General features: G+C 39.5%; 1 protein-coding gene across 4 annotated transcripts in view; it reads left to right on the plus strand.

Moving 5' to 3' along the window:
- The window catches only part of LOC115220884 (signal transducer and activator of transcription 5B), a 109,797-nt gene that overhangs the window by 45,884 nt on the left and 38,369 nt on the right, over window positions 1-25,544 (plus strand). For 3 of the 4 annotated variants that reach the window (XM_036510286.1, XM_036510285.1, XM_029791077.2), the window contains 9 exons: window positions 4,814-4,962; window positions 8,113-8,266; window positions 9,361-9,453; window positions 10,280-10,357; window positions 12,362-12,455; window positions 14,518-14,633; window positions 16,768-16,919; window positions 19,491-19,634; window positions 20,433-20,570. In XM_036510286.1, coding sequence (XP_036366179.1) covers window positions 4,814-4,962; window positions 8,113-8,266; window positions 9,361-9,453; window positions 10,280-10,357; window positions 12,362-12,455; window positions 14,518-14,633; window positions 16,768-16,919; window positions 19,491-19,634; window positions 20,433-20,570 — 1,118 coding nt within the window. Of the gene's footprint in view, window positions 1-4,811; window positions 4,963-8,112; window positions 8,267-9,360; window positions 9,454-10,279; window positions 10,358-12,361; window positions 12,456-14,517; window positions 14,634-16,767; window positions 16,920-19,490; window positions 19,635-20,432; window positions 20,571-25,544 lie in introns of all 4 variants that reach the window. The other variant, XM_036510287.1, reaches the window with a different exon arrangement.

The raw sequence follows: 25,544 nt of genomic DNA on the forward strand, positions 1-25,544 counted from the left end.
GTTACGCACTGGGGTCAGTGTAATCGACTTAATCCGTTTGTCTGTCCTTGTTTGTCCTCTCTGTGTTTAGCCACTTGTGGGTAGTAAAGAAATAGGTAGCTAACCCCACCTCCAAATTTCATGCTTTGTGCCTATAGTAAAAAGGAAGCATTTTCATGTCTCACATGTTTGCCTTATCTCTTCTTGTTTCAAGCACTTTGCTTGAAGTGCCCAATCTAGGTTGTCTTCCCAATGCACTGTTCACTTCAAAGATAAAATAATCTTTATTTTTGTCAGGAGTTGTTTAGTGATTGTTGCACAACTTACCAAGAGCACTTATTTTCAGTCATGTAAGGCTTGCTTTATTTCCCCCCAAAATATGTCCCAGAAAAATACCCTGCTCCTTATATCCTTAACATCAGGCTTTGGGCAGGCTTGGACTCCTGGTGAACACTAATTTCAGTGCTATAATAGGCAAACTGGTCCCCTAAATGAAGGAATTTCTTACACCTTCCTTACAAAAATGTGTCCTAAATTTCTTTAGAATGATTAGTAACTAAACATTATAAATTGCAAATATATATGTTAGTGTAGATCTATGTATATACGTGTGTTTGTGTGTGTGTGTATGTATATGTAGATGTTGTGTATACATGTGTATGTGTGTGCAGGTACATATATATACGTATATATGGGTGTGTGTGTATTATAATGATGATAATTTTACCTTTAACTCTTAGACAAAACAAATACCAGTTGAGTACTGGAGTTGATGTTATAGACTAGGCCCCTTCCCTGAACTAGTTGGCCTTGTGCCAGAATTTGAAACTATTATTGTTATTATTATTATTGTTGTTGTTATGTTGTTGCACAGTATCCAATACTGTGATGTTGTTGATTAAAGATATTGTATCTACTGGGGGTTTTCTACAGTCTGGCAAGTCACAACGAGGACCTAAGACAGACAGTACTTTACGCAATATGCATGCAGTTCCAAGTAATACCTATTTGTGCAATACACCCAGATTGTAGGGTATTTCTAAAGTTTCCAGGTGTTTCTTCAGGTTGGGTGATACTGAACCCAATGCTCCAATGACAATAGAGACAGCCTTTATATTTGATTCTCTGAAATGGACATGAGTGAAGATTGTCATGTTCTGAAATGGACATGAGCGGAGATTGACATGCTCTGAAATGGACATGAGCGGAGATTGACATGTTCTGAAATGGACATGAGTGGAGATTGACATGTTCTGAAATGGACATGAGTGGAGATTGACATGTTCTGAAATGGACATGAGTGGCGATTGACATGTTCTGAAATGACATGAATGGAGATAGTGGTTTGCACTACCCAAAAGATGATGACAAGGCATGGTGTCCTCCAACCTAAGGTGAACATACACAGGCTGTACGTGAAGAGAGATAAAGGTGGACTTGGCCTGTTAAGCATACAAAAATTCATTGACAATGAAAGAAGAAACTTGACTGAATATTTGGTAAACCACGAACAAGACCTGCTACAGTATGCTGCTTATGCAGAAGGACTTACCTGTAATAGAGCTGAAAATGCTAATGAAGAGAAGAAACACTACTCCATGTGGAATTAAATGGTAAATTCCATCATGAAACTAACAGCTTAAGAGACGAGGAAGTATCATGGATGTAGCTCAACAAAAAGACCTTAAAAAGGGGACCAAAAGTCTGATCATCACTGCTCAGGACAAGGCATTGAATACCAACTTAGTGAAAAGAGATATGTACCACATAAGTGCAACGTACCTCTGTAGAATGTGTGGGAAGCGGGTTGAAAGCATGACTCACATTGTGAAAGTCCTTTAGGTATAACATAAGATGTCATAAATACACAAGGTTCATCCTTATCAGCAAGACTGACTATTAACAACAGTTAATACTATTCAGGGCAAAGTTAGATGCATGTTTGTAGGTACTGTAGAGGATCATAACCTAAATTTTGAAGATAAAAATTATGATTTATTTCAAACTTTACATACAGTTACATACAGGCATATATATAGGCGAGCTGGCAGAAACGCTAGCACGCCGGGCGAAATGCGTAGCTGTATTTCGTCTGCCGTTACGTTCTGAGTTCAAATTCCGCCGAGGTCGACTTTGCCTTTTACCCTTTCGGGGTTGATAAATTAAGTACCAGTTACGCACTGGGATCGATGTAATCGACTTAATCCGTTTGTCTGTCCTTGTTTGTCCCCTCTGTGTTTAGCCCCTTGTGGGTAGTAAAGAAATATATATATAGGCACAGGTAAGGCTGTGTGGTAAGAAGCTTGCTTCCCAATCGCATTATCACATGGTTCTGGGTTCAGTCCCACTGTGTGGCATCTTGGGCAAGTGTCTTCTTCTTTAGCCTCAGACCAGCTAAGGCTTTGCAAGTGGATTTGGTAAACAGAAACTTAAAGAAGCCCATCGTATATGTATATATATATATATATATATAATATATATATACATATATATATATGCGTGTGTGTTATGTATATGTCTATATGTTTGTATCTTTGTCTATATTTGTCCCCCCATCACCACTTGGCAACCATCCTTGTAACTTAGCAATTCAACTAAAATCCTTGAAGGCGGTGCTCCAGCATGGCCACAGTCAACTGACTGAAACAAGTAAAAGAATAAAAGTATGTGTGTGCGTGCCTTCATGTCTATGTTTGTGCCTCACCAATGCTTGACTACTGGTGTTGGTGTGTTTATGTCCCTGTAACTTAGCTGTTTGGCAAAAGAGACTGATAGAATAAGTACCAGGCTTAAACAAAGAAAAATAACAGAGTCAATTCGTTAAACAAAGAAAAATAATGGAGTCAAATCGTTAAAGAAAAATAATGGAGTCAGTTCGTTAAACAAAGAAAAATAAGAGTCAATTCGTTAAACAAAGAAAGATGATGGAGTCAATTCTTCAAGGCAGTGCTCCAGCATGGCCACAGTCTAATCACTAGAACAACTAAAAAATAAGAGATACAAAATTCAATACACACACATATAGAGATATATAAATGCACACACATAGGTGTATTTTCATACTGGCACTCCTTTGGTTAGAATGGCAAAGGTTCCAGTTGACATGATCAAAGGAACAGCCAGCTCTTGAAATTAAAGTGAAAGTGGCTGAGTACTCCACAGACATGTGTACCCCTTAATGTAGGTCTCAGGGAGACTCAGCATGACACAGAGTGTAACAAGGCTGGCCCTTTGAAATACAAGTGCTACTCATTTTTGCTGCCAGCTGAGTGGACTGGAGCGATGTTAAATAAAGTGTCTTGCTTAAGCACTGGAAATTGAACTCGTGATCTTGCGATCATGAGCTGAATACCGTAACCACTAGGCCACATGCCTTCACGTATTTAGATACATATACATACTATGTACATTGTAAAAATTTAGAAATGTCAGTTGGAAGTGAAACAATGTTTATAATGGAATCTAAGTAGATAAAGTTGAAAAATAATGCTTTCAAATTTTGACCCAAGGCCAGCAATTTTAGAGAAGCGGATAAGGCAGTCTGACTTCTAATTGTAAACACACACACACACACAAAAAAAATAATGGCATGTATACATTTATATTCAGGCATGGTTGTGTAGTAAAAAGTTTGCTTCCCAACTTCATGGTTCCAGGTTCAATCCTATTGTATAGAATCTTGGGCAAGTGGTTTCTACTGGAGCCTTAGGCCCAAAAAGTCTTGTGAGTGGATTTGGTAGATGGAAACTGAAAGAAGCCAGTTGTATGTGTATATTATATATATATATATATATATATATATATATATAGGCGCAGGAGTGGCTGTGTGGTAAGTAGCTTGCCTACCAACCACATGGTCCCAGGTTCAGTCCCACTGCGTGGCATCTTGGGCAGGTGTCTTCTGCTATAGCCTCGGGCCGACCAAAGCCTTGTGAGTGGATTTGGTAGACGGAAACTGAAAGAAGCCTGTCGTATATATGTATATATATATATATATATATATATATATATATATATATATATATATATATGTTTGTGTGTCTGTGTTTGTCCCTCTAGCATTGTTTGACAACCGATGCTGGTGTGTTTACGTCCCCATCACTTAGCGGTTTGGCAAAAGAGACCGATAGAATAAGTACTGGGCTTACAAAGAATAAGTCCCGGGGTTGATTTGCTCGACTAAAGGCGGTGCTCCAGCATGGCCGCAGTCAAATGACTGAAACAAGTAAAAGAAAAAGAAAAAAAAGATATAATATATATATATAATATCATCATCATCATCATTTAGCGTCCGCTTTCCATGCTAGCATGGGTTGGACGGGTCAACTGGGGTCTGTGAAGCTGGAAGGCTTCGTCAGGCCCAGTCAGATCTGGCAGTGTTTCTACGGCTGGATGCCCTTCCTAACGCCAACCACTCTGAGAGTGTAGTAAACTGTGGTTGCAGAACAAACAAATACAGGGTCATCCACGTAACATTTCATTTAATCACATAATGCTTTTTTTTCCACATAGAATATACATGTATAACATCACGGAAGATGAAACACAACTCATCAGTACAAGCATATAAGCAAAATACAAGAAAAATGTGTGAATATAGTTCATCTCGGTTAAAAGTTAACGATTAATTCTATAGTGATTAAGAAATATATAATATATATATAATATATATATATATATATCGTCTTTGTCATCATCACTTTGAATGTCTGTCTATCACTCACTCTCTCTCTCTCTCTCTCTCTCTCCTCTGCGCATCTACATTCCTGCAGAGACTCACATACCTATACTCACATTCACACACATGTTTATTTATATACACTTCTTTTTTCAGGAAGAATCAACTCCAACCATGTCTTTATGGATCAAAACTAAGCAGCTTCCGAACCAATATTGGGCACCGATCTCATCCTGCTACGAAGATGCAAGATTCCCATTAGAAGTGCGCGATGTTATGTCTGATTGGCTCGAGTGTCAAGATTGGTAATGTATTGTTAAAATATTGGGGATATATTGCTAAAATATTTAAGTATTTCTAAAATATGAAATATTGCTAAAATATTAATATGATATTGGTGAAATATTGATAAAATATTGATAAGATACACGAAGCTTTGTCGGTGAACAGGTCGCGGTCTCAAAGCGACGAAAATATTTTGACAAATTAAATTTAAATGTTGAAGTGAATCTAACGGTTTTGTGTGTTTCTTAAATGGCTTATAAACACCTTCCACGCTGCAATTGTTTTCGTTCCAGCACACAATCTCAGATTAAGTCACTTGCTATGCAAGTACATCTCCATAATGATAAAATAGTATTTTATGTAATTTTATGGTGATGCATGTAGTTGAGTGTTAAACAAAATAACTAGTATTTTAATTACATATCCATGTGTTCTGAATTCACATCCCTCCTAAAGCTAATTTTATCTGTCATCTGTTCATAGGAGTGCCACTTGACCAATCTTCAACAAACTGAGGATCTGTCAAGTGGTCTGTGTGAAATAATTTTATGAAGTTTTTTTTTTGTTTTGGCAAATATTTTCTACTATGACTCCAGGCTGACCAAAACCTTCTGAGTGGGTTTGGCAAAGAAGCCCATCATATATTTTTATATCCTGGTGTTGGATACATAATTTAACAAAGCAAAGGGAAAGAAGTATTTACATGACACGCTATGATTACTTTTACATGAGGTTAAAAGCTTTCTGCCAACGGCTCATAGTGTACTGCTTACTGTCAATTGTTCATAATCAGTTGCTGACAACTTGACAGTTGTTTATTTAATAGAAATGTGTCTGTCCACGTTTAGTCACATGGGTGTGATCGGAATCCTTCCACAACATTTTGCCTTTTTAGACATTTCACCTTTTTAAACATTTCGCCTTTTTAGAATTAGTCACCCTTAACTTCTCCCCTTTTGAGAATTAAACTCTGCTCAGAGTTTTAATATCTCTTACATTTAGGGTTCAATTCCAGTGTTACCATTCTTTTCTGTTTTCTGGTGCTAGAATGTGTAGTTTCAAATTGTTTGGGTGTTGGTACCTCAAACGCCTCATACAATACTTCCATAGGGATTTCATTTCTCATGACTTTTTCCGTGAATCTTTTAAGTTGGCTGATATGTCTTTTATGTTCAACATGTTTTCCTTTTACCAGGAATAACATTCTTCCAATTTGTTAAATAATTACACTGTCCTCCTAGCTCTCTTTACCATATCTATAAATTAAAAAAATATTTTGTCACCTAACTTTGAAGTATTTTTGTTGTTCACCTTTTTTCTATTTTCACTTGGTATCAACTGATCAAAAATGGATCTGATCTTTCTAGCAAACTTCAATTCTGTGGGTGACATTCGAGACGGAGTATCCAGATTAAGTGTTACTTGGTACACTCTAAGAAATTGTTGAAGTGCAAGGTCATCCATTACTTCATTGTTTGCCTTTTTTTAGGGCCCTCTTGAAAGTGTCAACAAAATGCTCCACTTGTCTATTTGACCTAGGATGATACAACAGAATGGTCACGTGTTTAATAATGAAACTCTTACAAAATTTTGTCAGGTAAATTGAGTTCCCTTATCAGACACAGTGGTATCAGAAATACCATACCTGGTGAACAATTCATGTAAAAATCTTACTGTAACTGTAAATGTTGGGTTTTTACATTTATGCACTTCAGGCCACTTTGAAAAACTGTCCACCACAACAAGGTAACAAGGACCCTTAAGTGGACCTGCATAATCGACATGCAGTCTGGATCATGGAATATCTGTTTTTGGCCATGGTTGCCATTTAGTGGTAGTTGTTTTTGCAGCTAGGGCACACTCTTTGTATGCTTTCACTAGTTCTTCAATGTCATGGTCCATTGTCGGCCAATATACACAACTTCTCATTGAAGATTTCATTCTCGGAATCCCTGGGTGACCAATGTAAAATTCCTTTAGTAATCACATCTATAGTGTGGCTGGCACTGCAACTCATTATGCGTACATCAGCACATTGTCACACATTGAGAATGGGTTTGAATTTGTGTTGCGCTTATTTTTCTCTCTTTTAGCCTTCAACATTACTTTCATTTTCGTTATGAATTTATTGTTTTCCAATTTTAATTTTATGTCTTATAATGTGACTGACAGTTCACACATGATGTTACACAAAGTATTTTTAATTTCATTTTCTGCTCGCACAGCAGCAATCACGGTATCTTCAAATGGTTCTGCAATTTTCGAAATCAGTCTTGATAGACAATCAGCATGGCCTAATTTTTTGGATGGTCTTTACACCATCTTAAAATCATAGTTTAATGATATAGTATCAGGTGGCTACACAAAATTCAAATCTATACAAAGAATGTCTTCTCCGCATAGGCGCAGGAGTGGCTGTGTGGTAAGTAGCTTGTTTACCAACCACATGGTTCCAGGTTCAGTCCCACTGCATGGCACCTTGGGCAAGTGTCTTCTACTATAGCCTCGGGCCGACCAAAGCCTTGTGAGTGGATTTGGTAGACGGAAACTGAAAGAAGCCCGTCGTATATATATGCGTGTGTGTGTTTGTGTGTCTGTGTTTGTCCCCCTAGCATTGCTTGACAACCGATGCTGGTGTGTTTATGTCCCCGTCACTTAGCGGTTCGGCAAAAGAGACCGATAGAATAAGTACTGGGCTTACAAAGAATAAGTGCCGGGGTCGAGTTGCTCGATTAAAGGTGGTGCTCCAGCATGGCCGCAGTCAAATGACTGAAACAAGTAAAAGAGTAAAAGAGTATATGTTCTATTAAGTGGTTGGTAAAGGGAGGGCAGCCAGCCATGAAGCCCAAGGCAGACACTGGAAGTCCTCACATCCATCCGATCCTGTCAAATCGTTCAACCTATGTCAGCATGGAAGATGTACATTAGAAGACGATGAGAATGGTGCTGATGATGATGATGATGATGATGATGATGACTGTAACTGCCTGGGATTGTTTATTATTGGAAATGGAGTAAAACCATTGATTGATTCATGGGAAACTTATAACAATTGATAAGTCTGTATTTTGTAAACAATAATGAGTAAACCCCCCCTCTCCCCCCCCCCGCTGCCACAAAAATTGTCTGATGATTAAAAAAAAAATTTTTTTTTTTATCACTTATTTCAGGAATTCCATTGATGAGAATAATCCAAGCAATGAGGCCATAGCCAGGACCATGCTCAACAACCTGTTACAGGAAATGGAGTCGAGAAGTATGAATTTAAACAATGACTACTTCAGCACCAAGTTGAAAGTGGGACAAGCAATTGTGGACTTCCAAGTAAGTCCATAACATGATGGTAGTAGCTGGTGTTGTTACTGTTGATGATGTTGCAGCTGTTGTTGTTCTTGCTATTATTTGGTTCCAGGTCTGTCCCAGAGGCGTATATTCCGGGTGTGCCAGGTGTGCACTGCACACTCATCAAAAATGGCAAATTCATTATAAATATCAGCCTTACTCATTAATTTAATCATAAATCTTAATGGAAAACTTTTGTTATACCCTTGCTTGAAATTTGGTGGCACAGGGTGTGGCAGCATACCCAATACAACAACCATTATGTGCCACTGGTCTGTCCTGAAAAAGGATAATTTCACATCCATTTTTTTCATCACCCTGAAAGGATGAACGGCAAAGTTGACCTCGGCAGAATTTGAACTCAGAACGTAAAGACAGATGAAATACTGCTAAGCATTTTGCCTGTCGTGCTAATGATTCTTATTTCTATATTGCCCACAATGGGCTAAACACAGAGGGGACAAACAAGGACAGACAAAGGGATTAAGTCGATTACATCAACCCCAGTGTGTAACTGGTTCTTGATTTATCGACCCCGAAAGGATGAAAGGCAAAGTCGACCTCAGCGGAATTTGAACTCAGAACGTAATGGCAGACGAAATACTGATAAGCATTTCGCTCGATGTGCTAACGTTTCTGCCAGCTTGCCGCTTTTGCAATCACCATTATATTATCAGACTTAATATATATGAAGGACTTCATTATCCAGTATACACTCTTCAAAGTAGTTGGCATTGGAACAGGACATCCATCCATAGAAACCATGCTAAAGTAGACTCTGGGCGACATGAGACATTCCTCTGACCTGTCAGATTCTGTCAAACTATGCAGCTCATGTCAGCAAGAAAGCCAAACATTAAATGATGAAAAACAATACTAAATGATGATGGTGCTCTAATGAGCAACCAATTAGCTGCCAGTCAGTCAGAACAGTCCTCATTTGAAATACTTTTGATCATCACCATCCTTGGTCATTACCTGGCTCAGCCTGGGGTTAAACAGCAACAAGAACAATAACAACTGCATCATTGCATACTAATTCCATACTAATTACTTTATGAAAATTTGTTTTTCAGAGAATCTACTCTCCGAACCCTTTGTTACTGGTTCACTCCATAAAGAAATGTCTTACTATTGAACAGAATTATGTCAACATGAATGAAGGCAATGTAAGTTATTTTATTTTATTCAAAACCCAGGAATCCAACCATTCCAATAAGTCTTTTAGTAACTAGCTTTAAGAATCAGTTGCTAAATTATCGAAGAAATCTGGAAAATCTATTTGTGTTCATTATTCATCTTCCCTTCAGCTTGGATGGTAAAAGGTTTAAGCATTTTTTGCTTGTGGACCCTTTGATTCCTGTTTTACTCAGGTGGACCCTCATAGCCATTTCATCATCATCACCCAGTGTTTTACATCCAGGTCTTGTCCCCATTAACGGGGATGGCTGGATCTATCTCAATGCCATAGCAACCACCCTCATACCATCTTGCTGGTTTTGGGCATCCTCCCTCCTCAAGCTTGTACAGCTCTCACCAACCATTCATCTATCCCTAGTTTCTGCATCTAGACCAACTCTCTCTAATTTGTTGGGTATGACTCTTTTGTGAACCACCTGATATACAATATGGGTGACTAGACCATAACCCAAACTATCGGATATTTTAAGCATCTCAGTGGTGATTCCTGATGGGCTGGGGACATATCTTCATGTCCTTAATTGTTTTATCTACCAAGGTACTGTTAATTTGGATAGTTGGTCCCTCAATTAGATCAACATTTGACAGACTCTCCTCCTCCCATTCATTCTCCACATTCAGCAGTCTTTCACAATAGCATCTCCAAGCCTCTTTCTTTGCAGAATCATTAAATGCAAGTGTACCATCATCAATGTGAACACATTTTTCTCCTATGACATCACAATTTTCTCACACACAGTGTCTTGTAATCCAATTTAATTATTTTGTCTGATTTTCAATTTTCTTTTTCTTCAGTGCGAACTTCCCAGCAGCCAACTTTATGAGACTGGTGAAAAGATGATAGTATTGGAGGAACTGAAGGATGCAACAAAGGTATTTACTTCATCTTGCGTTTTGTGATCCTTTCTTATTATTGACAGCCAATTTTTTATTTACCAAAGGATTAGGCAATCACCCAAATCTTTGCTCGTTTTTTTCTCCATGAGGTGGTGATACCTATTCCAAAAGTCAGCTGATCAACTGTTACACCTGTCTCTTGAGTGTAATACTTTTTTTTTTACTCTTTTACTCTTTGAAGTCAATTGACTGCGGCCATGCTGGAGCACTGCCTTTAGTCGAAGAAATCGACCACAAGACTTATTCTTTGTAAGCCTAGTACTTATTCTCTCGGTCTCTTTTGCCGAAGACCCGACAAATAATGTGAGTTCATGGCTGTTTCCTGCACCAGCTTCCCATAGAAACCCCAGCCCTTCCAAAGTGCCTTGGACCGCAGGACAGCCTGCTGTACTTACCTTGTATCATAGGGTGACCTGCTGTGCTTGAGGAGACCTGTTGAGTCAAGTGCATCACCATCAACATCAAAAATCAAATGGAAATTGTAATTGTGATACCTGTGCCGGTGGCACGTAAAATGCACCATTCGTACGTGGCCGATGCCAGCACCGTCTTGACTGGCTTCCATGCCGGTGGCATGTAAAAAGTACCAACCGATCGTGGCCATTGCCAGCTTACCCTGGCACCTGTGCTGGTGGCACCCAAAAAGCACCATCTGTATGTGGCTGATGCACCATCTGTACGCCTTGACTGGCTTCCGTGCCGGTGGTACGTAAAAAGCACCAACCGATCGTGGTTGTTGCCAGCCTACCCTGGCACCTGTGCCGGTGACACGTAAAAAGCACCCACTACACTCACGGAGTGGTTGGCGTTGGGAAGGGCATCCAGCTGTAGAAACACTGCCAGATCAGACTGGAGCCTGATGCAGCCTCCTGGCTTCCCAGAGCCCGTTCGAACCATCCAACCCATTGAGAACGGACGTTAAACGATGATGATGATGATGATGATTGAAATTTACAGAAAAACAAAAGAAGACAGGTATATAAACAACAAGCAGGTGTATTAGTTTGACGCTTGGGAAGGTGAGAAAGTCTTTTACGTTTCAAGCCTACACTCTTCAACAGAAAGGAACACGTGGAAATAAACAAATAGATAAATAAAAAAGAAAGAGAATATATATATATATACATATATATATATATATGTCTGTGTGTGTGTGTATGTATTTGTGTGTCTGTTTGTTCCCCCACCATCACTTGACAACTGATGTCAGTTTGTTTATATCCCCAAAACTTAGCAGTTCGGCAAAAGAGACCGATAGAATAAGTAGTAGGCTTACAAAGAATAAGTCTTGTGGTCGATTTCTTCGACTAAAGGCAGTGCTCCAGCACTGATTGGTTGGTTATCAGGTGGCTGGCTGGCTTCCGGAAGTTGGTGTTGCAGATCAATAATGGCTGTGCTAAAGCATCTCATAAGTCATGATGTCACGAGTGGATAACAAGTGGGAATGTTAATGATCTTAAGTGCTTGGTGTGTTAGGCAAGTGAGATTTATTATGGTCTCTGGTCAACCCAAGTCATGTAAGTAAAACAGAGTAAATGGAAACTATGAGACTGTACTTGTTAATTCCAAGGTACAGCCTTTGAATCATGCTGATTCTGTTTGAGGAATATATATATGTTTCCGACGAAGAGCTCCGCTCGAAACGTTAAACCCTCCTTCTTTCTTTCTTTCCTGAGCGTCCAATAATACTATATTTGTTTCACGTCCTCGCGTTGTTGTTGTTTTTTTGTGCTTTCTTCTTTGGATTAACTTTATATGTATATATATGTATGTATGTATGTATGCATACATACGTACATACATACATACATACATACATACACACATACATACACACACACATACATACATACATACACACACACATACATACATACACACACACACACTCATACATGCATACATACACACATAATAATATTGTGCAGAAGAAATATTCTTGGACAATTAAACAAAGAAGTTTTTCTGTTTCGTATTTAGCGAACTGGTGATCTGATTCTAAGGCTGCAAGAAGACCAGGAAGTTTTCAACGTAGAATTTCAGGAATATAAGACAATGACTTTACAAGCTGATGGTAACCATTTCCTTATTTGTTTCTCTTGCCCCCCCCCCCTCCTCTTATTCAGTGCGTCATTCTCTTTCTGTTTCTCTCTCTCTCTCTCTCTCTCTCTTATATAAACATATGCTAACAATGAATTAACACAAATTCTTTTATCTTGAGGCAGCAGGACTATGACCACCACCACCACCAATACTACCACCATTACTCTTTGTACTCTCCCTCCCTGGCTAATTCACCAGCATCACTATTATCACCATTGTTGACAGTGCCACTACTGCCATCGTGATCATCACTGTAAAATTTAGTTATGTGAAAGTGAACGTTGCATTTCATCCTTTTGAGGTTGGTAAAATCACATACCAGTCAAGTGTCAAAATTAGAAAGAACAAGCGCATTCAAAGAGCACAAACCTCTGCCAAGGCAACACCAATGTCCTCTCTACGATTAGCCAGAGATGATTTTTAAAATGAGAATATCTGAAATAAACTCAAACTGTTCTCACAAACGAGAATACTAAAAGTGAACCTGACCACTCTCAAAAATTAAGTAAAAAAACAGGAAAAATAATCCAGAATCCTTGTCTGGTACTGGATTGATCCCAAAATCTAATCAATTCATGCCAGTCACGAGGCCAAACATTCCAGAAAGTTTCATCCAAATCCATCCAGCAGTTCTTGAGATATCTTGTCCATGGACAAACAAACAAACGCAACTGAAAACAATACCTTCGCCTTTGTTAAGGTGGAGGTAATAAAAGCTGCAAAACAAAAACAAAGACAATATTTGGTCCTGTCCCTGTACTTTCTAATTAAAAATGTTACTGGAGGCTGACTTGTTTGTAATTCATCTCCGCTACCCATTGGGTGGGGGATCTCTCCCTCCTTCCTTATGCTAATGGGGCAGCCAAGTGTCTCCTGAGTAGTAAGAGAGCTATCCCTACTCTCTCACTTGGTACACAGTCACTTCTTAGTTCCACTCCTTCTCTCAGCTGAGAGGATTTTGTTTTGCAAGCTACTGGGTGACCTCTGTGGGTGCTGATGCCATGTAAAAAGCACCTGTACTGGTGTCACATAAGTGCATCTTTGCTGGCTCCACATAAAAAACATCCAGTCCACACTGTAAAGTGGTTGGCATTTGGAAGGACATCAAGCTGTAAAACCATGCAAAAACTGACCTCGCCTGTGCTATTGGCATGTAAAAGGCACTCAGTCCATTCTGCAGGCTGGTTGGTGTTAGGAAGGGCATCCAGCTTTAAAATCCATACTGAAACATACACAGAAGTCTGGTGCAGTCTTCGGTTTGGCCATGTGTTTCCAAGCAATCTTTTTGACTCAAAAATGCATGTTATCTCTAAAACAAGCATCCACTCTTGTCTTTTTTTGAGGACCACTGTCCCTTCTCTTTTTTTCAAAAATTCCAGCCATGTTGTTTATTTGAGTTTGAAAAATTGTATACTACAAGCTTGTCAGATCATTGTGTTTTCACAGCATGAAACTAATAGTAAATTGAATTTAACCCATTAGCATTTAAACTTGCCATATCAGGCCCTAATATTCTACCTGATTTCTGTTCAAACTAGTCAGACCCAGCCTCTCACACCTACCCTAGAATGTCATTCTAAAATATATATTATTACATCATTGAAACCTCAAAGTTACAAGGTAATGCATGATTAATTCTAAGCAATGTGAATAAGTAAGGACTAGATTTGACAGTGTTATCTGAATACTAAAGGATTAAATCCTGTGCCTATTCATAAAATATTTAACTGGATGTACTTTTTTGTTGGTCTCATTAATAAAGGTGTAGTACATTATATATACATACATATGTGCATATATATATAAAGTTAATCCAAACCTGTGACTCAGAGTTTCACATTCCTCTTTGTTGGACAGTTGTGATCAAGACAAGAATCAAATTTTGTTCCAGACTTGATCACAACTGTCCGACGAATGAGAATATGAAGCTCCAAGTCACAGATTTTTGTGATGTTTTTGCAGCTTCAATAAAAAAGTGAACACACACACACACAGATGAACATATATATTTATATATGTATTTTCTTTCTTAGCTTTCAAGAGAAATAATGAGACTCCACGTGAGAGACTACAAACTATGCAAGAAAATTTGTCTAAAATGTGTCTGAAGCTGAAGAACAACCAGCAGACAATCCTGAATAAGTTTGAGGTAAGAGCTTTCTGTAATATTTCTTACCCTAAAAGACGGCGAGCTGGCAGAAACGTTAGCATGCCGGGCGAAATACTTTGCAGTATTTCGTCTGTCTTTATGTTCTTAGTTCAAATTCTGCTGAGGTTGACTTTACCTTTCATCCTTTAAGGCAGCAAACTGGCAGAAACATTAACATGCCGGACGAAATGCTTTGCAGTATTTCGTCTGTCTTTATGTTCTTAGTTCAAATTCTGCTGAGGTTGACTTTACCTTTCATCCTTTAAGGCAGCAAGCTGGCAGAAACATTAACATGCCGGACGAAATGCTTTGCAGTATTTCGTCTGTCTTTATGTTCTTAGTTCAAATTCTGCTGAGGTTGACTTTACCTTTCATCCTTTAAGGCAGCAAGCTGGCAGAAACATTAACATGCCGGACGAAATGCTTTGCAATGTTCTTAGTTCAAATTCTGCTGAGGTTGACTTTACCTTTCATCCTTTAAGGTAGAGAGCTGGCAGAAACGTTAGGATGCCGGGCGAAATGCTTTGCAGTATTTTGTCTGTCTTTACGTTCTGGGTTCAAATTCTGCCAAGGTCGACTTTGCCTTTCATCCTTTCGGGTTTGATAAAGTAAGTACTTGTTGCATACTGGGGGTCAATCTAATCAACTGCCCCCCCACTCACCCAAAATTTCAGACCTTGTGCCTAGAGTAGAAAAGAATATTTCTTACCTTTTTCATTGAATTTATTTATTGATGTTTATTAATTTAATGACTTAATTTGAGGAATACATGATAAGTTCCATGATCTGATTCTGGGCATTCCAAGATGAAGGTGTGTCTGTTGACTGGGCACCTATCTGATGCATAAGCCTATCTGATGATGTAACAGAGTGCAGTTTACTAAAGCCACCCAGGGGTCAGATAGTGATGTTAAACTGAGCAACAGCTTAAAGAGTAGCAGCAATACCTCTACAGGCATCAGCACAATTTCTGTTTATTATAATTTTTTGTCTTTCACTTGTTGACCCTGAATTTATGGTAGATGACATTTGCCCAAGGTGTTGTGTAGAGGGATTACCACCTGGCAGCCCAGATGGTTAAATTAGGTGAAGGGTTAAGTTTACAACTTGAGAATAGGAACAAGTCCTGCAACAGGCTTCTTCACAGTTTCCCTTCTAATTTCATTCATATGTCGGTACAGGCATGGCTTTGTGGTAAGAAGTTTGCTTCTCACCCACATGATTCTGGGTTCAGACCTATTGTGTGGCACCTTGGGCAAGTTCCTTCTACTACAGGCCTTGTGAGGGGATTTGGTAGATGGAAACAGAAAGATGTCCATTAATGTGTGTGTGTGTGTGAGTGTGTCTCTTTGTCTGTGTTTGTCCCCAATCACTGCTTGACAACTGATATTGATGTGTTTATGTTCCCATAACTTAGTGGTTCGGCAAAAGAGGAGGATAGAATAACTACCAGGTTTTTAAAAACAATAAGTACTGGGGTTGATCCATTTGAATAAAAAACCTTTTCAAAGCAGTGCCCCAGCATGGCCACAATCTAATGACTGAAACAAGTAAAAGATGAAAGATAAAGATGTCTTTCTTTGGTTGACATGAGTTTATGACAAACACTTGCATGCATACACTCACAGGTGCAGGTGGAAGAAGGAGGAGAAAAAGGAGGAGGGAGGCATTACAATTCATTAATTGAGCATGGTTGACATAACCACTTTCCTCATCCTCATTCACATACATAAACACAGAGAGAGAGAGGAGGTGTATGGAGGGAATGGTTAGAAACATTGAAATGTCTTAACCTCTTTGCTACCATATTTCTGTTGAAATATGCTGCCTTTGTGTTAATTAATCTTAAAAATAAGGAATTTAGTGAAATTAATAACTTTAGTCATTGTTACCCCTTTTGTTATATTTCAATCAATTTTGAAAATATTGGGGAATTTAATATCTTCATCATTATTAGGCTGTTTAAAACATGAATTTGCATGAAATTTTGATGGACGGTCTTAATTTAGAGCACTTTAAGACAGGAATCATAGAACAAGGGGCAGTCTCAGTCATGTTGGCATCAAAAGGGTTAATTTTCATTCTGCGGTTCTGTTCTCTGGCATCATTTTAGTTTTGTTTTATTTTCTTGCAGGAATTAAAAGATTTGCATCCTAGCACATTTGAAAAACTGAAAACTCTTACTATGGAGGTATTGCAGGAAGATTTGGTAAAATGGAAACGGAAACAACAGCTTCATGGTACTACTCCAGAGATGGAGGAAAATATCCGTGACATCCAAAAACGGTATGGGGGCCAAAATTTCCTTGCACCCTAAACATGATACTGAACAATTTAAAAGTTTCTCTAATGTTTAAATGCTACATAAAATATTTTTTATTTTGTTACAATTTTGTGTTTTTATATATTTTTAATGCTTCCTTTGTTGTTTTGTCGTGAATATCTTTTGGTGTATAAACATACATACATATATACATATATATGTGTGTGTGTGTGTGTATATATATATATATATATATATAGCTATATATATATACTAGCTGACATACCCGGTTATTCCCAGGTAAGAGGGGTTTATCTCTTGGTTCCGTTCTCATAATAGTTTCACTAATCCAATAACAACAATACAAAGTATGTAGCCCTTAAAACGGTTTTTGTGCATTTACAGAGATTACCAAACTGTCTTACAAAGGATTTTGTTTTTAGGAATTCCCAATAAGTTATGAATACCCAAATTGTGAAGTCAGTTATATAACAGTTCAAAGTAAATAACTCTGAAAAGGACTTTTGTGCGTTCCCAGAGAATATTACCCTCAGGGGTGCTAGTGTTTGTATATTCGGGAATAAGTCACTAACCGAAATAAGTGGATCTATTGTTTAGAAAAATAGTATTTACTTGTTTAAGGGTGGTACTGGATAAATTGCTAAAATAACTCTAACCATTCAAATACTAAGAAATAAGTGCACTCAATTTCATTTTTACCAAATAATTTAGGAAAATGAATGGATATATATATATAAGGATCCCTTCCAAGAGAGAATGGTTTATTTCCCTTGGTTTTTAAAATAAAATATATTAGATATATATAAGGACCCTATTATTGATTTTTTTTCAACAATCTGAGTAGACCATGTGGTTTCCAGACATGAGTTCTACTCACATGTCAAGTTTCATCAAAATCAATAAAATGATGTAAGAGGAGTTAGCGAACAACTCCACAAACACACCCACAGACAGAATTTCCCACATATGTAGTAGATATATATATATATATATATATATATATATATATATATATATATGTATATATATATATATAGGCGCGGGCATGGCTGTGTGGTTAGGGAGCTTGCTTCCTAGCTACATGGTTTCGGGTTCAGTCCCACTGCGTGGCACTTCGGGTAGGTTTCTTGCACTATAGCCCCGAGCTGACCGGAGCTTTGTGATTGAATTCGGTAGGTGGAAGTTACTGCTGTGTGTGTATATGTGCGTGTAGGTGCTTGTGCCTCTCCGAAAGAGAGAGAGGGGATATTGGGTCATTACATAAATAATGAGACTTTTTGTACTTCTTTTATTGTTCTCCTCCTCTTCTCCCTCCACTTCTTCCCCCTTCTTCCTCTTCCTCCTATTCCTCCACCTCTTCCTCCTCCTTCACTGCCTACTCCCCTATCTTCCTCCATTTTGTCACCATCATTATTATTATCACTTCAACCATCTCACAATTATTATTACTATTATTAAGGCCTTTTGCCTATCGTACAGGCAAGCTGACAGAATCATCAGCACCCTGCACAAAATGCTTACCAATATTTCATCCTTACATTCTGAGTTCAAATTCCACTGGGGTTGACTTCGCCTTGCATCCTTTCAGGGTCAATAAAATAAGTGCCAAAGATGGCGAACTGGCAGAAATGTTAGCACACTGGGCGAAATGCTTAGCAATATTTCGTCTGTCTTTATTGTTATGAGTTCAAATTCCGCCGAGGTTGACTTTACCTTTCATCCTTTTGGGGGTTGATAAATTAAGTACCAGTTGTGTACTGGGATCAATCTAATCAACTATCCCCCTCCCCTGAATTTCGGGCCTTGTGCCTAGTGTAGAAAGGAATAAAATAAGTGCCAGTTGAGTACTGGCATTGATGTAATCAACTATCCCTGTCCACTAAAATTTCAGGTCTTGTGCCTATAATGTAAAGGATTATTATTATTATTATTGGGTGAGAGAGCAGTAAAATATACGAATCCCAATATACCCATCATGACTACTCGTCTGATAAGGGTACACTGGGCACATGCATCACAACCATATGTGTGCGACATGGTGATCTCATATCAAGATAAACAGCGCATGACCTTGCAGGTGGGGCCCAGTTAGAATTTTCTTCTGGTCGAGTAACCCATCCTGCTCAAAAGGTCCTTGAATACGGGTTGTTTAAGGATGTTGAACGAAACACCCATGTTTCCAGAGGTGAATTATTCAAACCCCAACGAATCCCTCTCAACATATGGCTATTATGCTCTCCCACTACTTCTGCTCGTGATCAGAGATGCACATATCGTTAGCCGCCAAGGGACATGCTCAACTGGTTAAGGTCAAACAACTGACAAGCAAATCTGTGGTATTGAGCAGAATATTTGCTGTAGCCCATCTTTTATACCAAGACAAAACAATGTACATGGTAACACTTCCAATCAGTTAAGATCAGAAGCCTTGAGAGTCACTGCCTGGTACTGCATCAGGGCATATTACTACTACTACTTACTACTACTACTACTACTACTACTACTACTACTACTACTACTACTGTTATTATTATTATTATTCAGAGTATTAACTTAATTTCCTTTCTATTCAGATGTTCTATTTTGGCCAAACTGATCTGGGAAAACCGGCAGCAGATAAAGAAAGCAGACCAGTTGCATCAACGTTTACGCCAAAGCAACCTTTATCCCAACTTAGACAATTCTATTACAGAGCTGTTGTCTCATCTAGTTACGAGGTATTAACTTTTCTTTAATCCTTTTTGTTTAATCCTGCATTATCTTGTAGCTTTTGAGATTTTTGATGATGTGATTGTTCAGTTCGAGAATGATGGATTCAAAGGTTTCATTTATGTACAAGTTGGTTTTTTAAATGGATTTTTAATGGATCTTTTTAATGGATTCAAAGGTTTCATTTATGTACAAGTTGATTTTTTTAATGGATTTTTAAATGGATTTTTAATGGATTTTTTAATGGATTCAAAGGTTTCATTTATGTACAAGTTGATTTTTTTAAATGGATTTTTAAATGGATTTTTAATGGATTTTTTTAATGGATTCAAAGGTTTCATTTATGTACAAGTTGATTTTTTAAATGTTACTGGAGTATAAATACCTATAAAGGCAATATTTAAAAAAAAAATTGAAAAATTAATTCAGTTCATTTAACCCTTTAGTGTTCAGATTACTCTGTTAAATGTAATACTTTTTCACTCAAATTGTTTTGAATTAATCATGCATTATCTTATAGCTTTGAGGTTTCAATGATGTGATTGGTTATTTTTAGAATGTCAATGTAGGTTAGGTGTGAGAGGCTAGATATGGCCAGTTCAAATATAAAACATGTAGAATATTTTGGGCCGGATGTGGCCGGTTTAAACACTAAAGGGTTAAAAAGCATGGGTAAGCAACACATTGCAAGCCACACTATAATTTGTGAAGAAATTTATCTGCACACAAGGTATGCATCGCTACTCCGATGCCTTTTTTTTTCATTTCCAGTTTTAAACCATTTACATATTTCTTTCTATTATCAGCACCTTCATTGTCCAAATTCAACCGGCTCAAATTCTGAAGAAGGACGCTGGCCGTTTTTCAGCAACTGTCACTCTGCTAGTTGGGAAGGCGTTAAACATAAACATGAATCTACCTGACGTTAAGGCCATGTTAATATCGTAAGTTTTCTTGGCTTTTCTTTGTAATTTTCTCTCTCTCTTTTTTTCTTTTTTTTTTTTTTGATGTTAAATCTACATATCAGTTTAAAAAGGGATGATAAAGAATTTAAAAAATGGGGGAAGACAGGTTTATGCTGTACCTGAGCCCAGTTACTTAGCTGACCTAATCTGGTGTCTTTAAAGGTGCTTGTTACCTTTTTTCTTTTATTTATTTTAGTTATTGGACTGTAGCCATGCTGGAGCACTGCCTCGAAGGGTTTAAAAGAACAAATTGACCCCAGTTCTTATTTTTGTTGTCTGATACTTATTCTATTGGAGTTTTTTTGCCAAACCATTAAGTTATAGGGATGTAAACAAACCAACACTAGTTGTCATGTGGAGTTGGCAGATGATAAAAGCACACATTTATCATCATCATCATCATCATCATTGTTTAACGTCTGCCTTTGATGCTATCATGCTATATATGTATATACATATATGTTCAACCTTGGGGAAATATTAGTTTACTAGGAAAATGTGTGTGTGTGTGTGAATGAGTGAGAGGCTCATGAAGTTTCCAACTGTCATCACATTCCATTCCTAAGATATGGCTACAGACATTTTTGCAATTGCTCTGGGACTGAAACCAGAACTGTCTTATTGCAAAGCGAACTTCTTGGCCACGCAGCCACTCAGTAATACTCGCACTCTTTACTCTTTTACTTGTTTCAGTCATTTGACTGCGGCCATGCTGGAGCACCGCCTTTAATCGAGCAACTCGACCCCGGGACTTATTCTTTTGTAAGCCCAGTACTTATTCTATCGGTCTCTTTTGCCGAACTGCTAAGTAACGGGGACATAAACACACCAGCATCGGTTATCAAGCAATGCTAGGGGGACAAACACAGACACACAAACACACACATGCATATATCTTCTTTATATATAAAAATGTAGTTGTGTGTCTGTCTCCACCGATTTAGATTCCTAACTACTCCCACATTTTGCGTTGCAGTTTAACCAAAAGCGAGTATCTTATAGTCGTGATTCATATTGAGCCCTTCTGGGTATTAGCGTGCGTCTACGATGAGTCTACGATTTAAAAAAAAATTTACCATAATTTTTCCACATTTTTAATGCATTTTCGCTCGGTTTATATAAGGGAAGTAACTCTCTAAAAATGTATTATTAAATCTCAGAACGTAAAAAGCTACAGTAACCCCCCCCTTTGTGGTTAGCCATATTGAGATGGCTATTATACTTTACATCTCTAAAAATGCTTATATAGTTATTTCCCTTATAAACCCGAGCAACGCCGGGCGATACTGCTAGTTATATCATCATCATCATCATCATCATCGTTTAACGTCCGCTTTCCGCGCTAGCACGGGTTGGACGGTTTGACCGGGTCTGGGAAGCCAGGGGCCGCTCCAGGCTCCAGTCTGAATCTGGCAGAGTTTCTACGGCTGGATGCCCTTCCTAACGCCAACCACTCCGTGAGTGGATTGGGTGCTTTTTACGTGCCACCTGCACAGGGGCCGGAGGGTCCGGCATCGTCACGATCGGTTCGAGCATTTTAACGTGTCAGCGGCACGGGGGCAACGAGGTCCGGGGTACTTTGGGGATCGGGGTACTTTGGGGATCCGGGGTACTTTGGGGATCCGGGGTACTTTGGGGATCCGGGGTACTTTGGGGATCCGGGGTACTTAGAATGGGTAGGGGGTATGTGGAATTGCTGCAGAAAGCAGCCCGGGTCTTTGTAGTCACAGCATATCTCCAGAGATCTCGGTCCTTCGTCATTGCCTCAGTGAGGCCCAATGCTCTGAGGTCATGCTTGACCACCTCATCCCATGTCTTCCTGGGTCTACCTCTCCTCCTGATACCTTCAACTGTTTGGGAGTGGCACTTCTTCACACATCTCTCTTCATCCATCCGCAGCACATGACCATACCATCGCAAGCGTCGCTCTTGCACACCACATCTGATGCTTCTTATATCCAGCATTTCTCTCAGGATACTTACACTCTGTTTTGTGTGCACACTGACACTACACATCCAGCGGATCATGCTAGCTTCATTTCTTTCAAGTCTACGCATGTCTTCTGCAGTCACAGCCCATGTTTCATTACCGTGAAGCATGGCAGTTCGCACACATGCATCATACAATCTACCTTTTGCTCTGAGGGAGAGCCTTTTGTTGCCAGTAGGGGTAGGAGCTTTCTGAACTTTGCCCAGGCTATTCGTATTCTAGTGGTGATACTCTCTGTGCATCCACCTCCGCTACTAACTTGGTCTCCCAGGTAGCGGAAACTATCAACTACTTCTAGTTTCTCTCCCTGGAGTGTGATGGAATCTGTTTTCTGAGTGTCTGTGTGTCTATTGTCCCTGTGCATCTGCCGCACATGAAAGCTATCTTATCTGTTAATTTCCCTTTAATGTTGCTGCACCTCTTATGTGTCCATAACTTACATTGGGTGCATCTTATGGAGTTTCTACCTGTACCTTTCCTACAGGTTGAGCAGGGCTCTACCTGAGGGGATGTGTGTTGAGTACCTCTTGCTGCTTACTAATACTTTGGTCTTTGCTACATTTATTCTAAGGCCCTTTGATTCCAACCCTTGCTTCCACACCCGAAATTTCTCTTCTAGTTCCGGTAGTGATTCTGCTATGAGAGCTAGGTCATCGGCATAGAGGAGCTCCCAGGGGCATCCCGTTTTGAATTCCTCTGTTATTGCCTGAAGGACTATGATGAATAAAAGGGGACTGAGGGCTGAGCCCTGGTGTACACCTACTTCTACTCGGAATTCTTCACTATATTCGTTGCCAATCCTAACCTTGCTAAGCCTCTCTGTATAGAGCCTGTACAGCCCTTATTAGCCATTCTTCAATCTCCAGTTTCCGCATCGACCACCAGATAAGGGAACGGGGAACCCTGTCAAAGGCTTTCTCCAAGTCTACAAAAGCTATGTAGAGGGGTTTATCTTTAGCTAGGTACTTCTCCTGCAGTTGTCGGACCAGGAATATAGCATCAGTGGTGCTTCTACCTGGTACAAAACCGAACTGCATTTCATCTAAACAAATTCTCTCCCTAATGAGATTGGTTATGACCTTCTCTGAGACCTTCATCACCTGGTCCAACAGTTTGATACCTCTGTAGTTATTTCTATCTAGAGCATCACCCTTACCCTTGTAGCAGTTGACTATGGTACTGCTGCACCAGTCATTGGGTATGGCTCCATTGTGAACTACCTGGTTTACAATGCGGGTGACTATGGCATAGGCCCACATAGCCAGCTGTTTTAAGCATCTCAGCAGTGATTCCTGATAGGCCAGGGGCTTTGCCTGGTTTCATATCCTTAATTGCCTTATCTACAAGGGAGCTGTCTATTCGGGTAGCTGGTCCCTCTACTGGGTCAACATTTGGCAGGCTCTCCTCCTCCCATTCATTCTCTCTCATTCAGCAGTCTTTCATAATGGCTTCTCCAAGCCTCTTTCTTTTCACTAGTAGTAAAAGCAAGTGCCCCATCATCCATGCGGACACATTTCTCTCCTATAACATCGCTATTTTCTCTGACACACTGTCTGGCAATCCGAAATACTTCAGCTCTTTGATCCTCGCGACGCTGGACATTGGCAAACTTCTTCTTTTCTGCTACATCTTTGGCAATGTATACCTGCCGCCCAGCCTCCCTTTTGGCTATCTGGTACAGTTCCCTGCTGCCCCCATCCTTCCAGGCTTTCCAGGCCCGTCTCTTTTCACAGATGGCTTTATCTACTGCACTATTCCACCACCACGTAATTCTAGGTCTGGAAGGGACTTTGCACCATCCACAAACTTGGTCTGTGGCACTCAACAAGCTGTCCCGTAGGAATTCCCAGCTACCTTCTATGTCTGACGTCTGAAGCTCCTCTTCCCTCTCATCAAATTTCTTGATGAGTATGTCCCTAAATTTCTGACCATGCGAAGGGTTCTTTAGCCTCCAAATCCTTCTTTTCTGGATTGGTTTGTTTCTTGGAGTCCTTCTGGCCTCAAGCTTAAAGTCACTGATGATTAGTCTATGCTGAGGGATACATTCTTCACCCGGGAGGGTCTTTGTATTCAAGAGCAACCCTGCATCCCGTTGTCTGGTGAGGATGAAGTCTATTTGGCTAGCGGAGTCTCCTGACTGATAAGTTATAAGGTGGCAGACTGGCTTCTTGAAGTTAGTGTTGCAGATTGAAAGGTTACATGCATCACAGAATTCCAGTAGTCTAGTTCCCTCATCATTTCTGGTGCCAATACCATAGCCACCATGTACCCCAGTGAAGATACCCGATTCCCGCCCAACGTGCCCATTAAAATCTCCACCTACAAAGATGAGGTCCTTGTTACTAGTCTTTGAAGTAGCCTGCAGAAGGGTATCATAAAAGTTGTCCTTCTGATCATTTGGTAGTCCCGCTTGTGGGGCATAGGCTGAGATAATCATAGCTGTGCCACTCTGTAGGACCAACCTGAGCTTAAGCACTCTATCACAACCCTGACAACCTCTATGACCTTATCCACCCATTCCTCCGCAAGGAGAATGCCTACACCCCCTACACCTTCCGCGTTACCTTGCCAGTAGAGTTTGTATCTAAGTGCCTTGCCCGTGAGGACCCTAGCCGAAGCATCTCTCCATCTTACCTCTTGTATGCAGCATACATCAACCTGTCTTCTCTCTAGCATCTCTACAATCTCACTAGACTTGCCTGTCAATGTACCAACATTGATAGTGCCAACTCTGAAAACTGGGAAGGAGATGTGGGGGGGACAGGGGGGATTCGGCGCCTGAGAAGAGGAGGGTTGTAATATATATATACATATATACGACGGGCTTCTTTTCAGTTTCCGTTTACCAAATCCACTCACAAGGCTTTGGTCGGCCCGAGGCTATAGTAGAAGACACTTGCCCAAGGTGCCACGCAGTAGGACTGAACCCGGAACCATGTGGTTGGTAAACAAGCTACTTACCA

Source organism: Octopus sinensis, linkage group LG17 (genome assembly GCF_006345805.1).
Source record: "Octopus sinensis linkage group LG17, ASM634580v1, whole genome shotgun sequence".
NCBI lineage: Eukaryota > Metazoa > Mollusca > Cephalopoda > Octopoda > Octopodidae > Octopus > Octopus sinensis.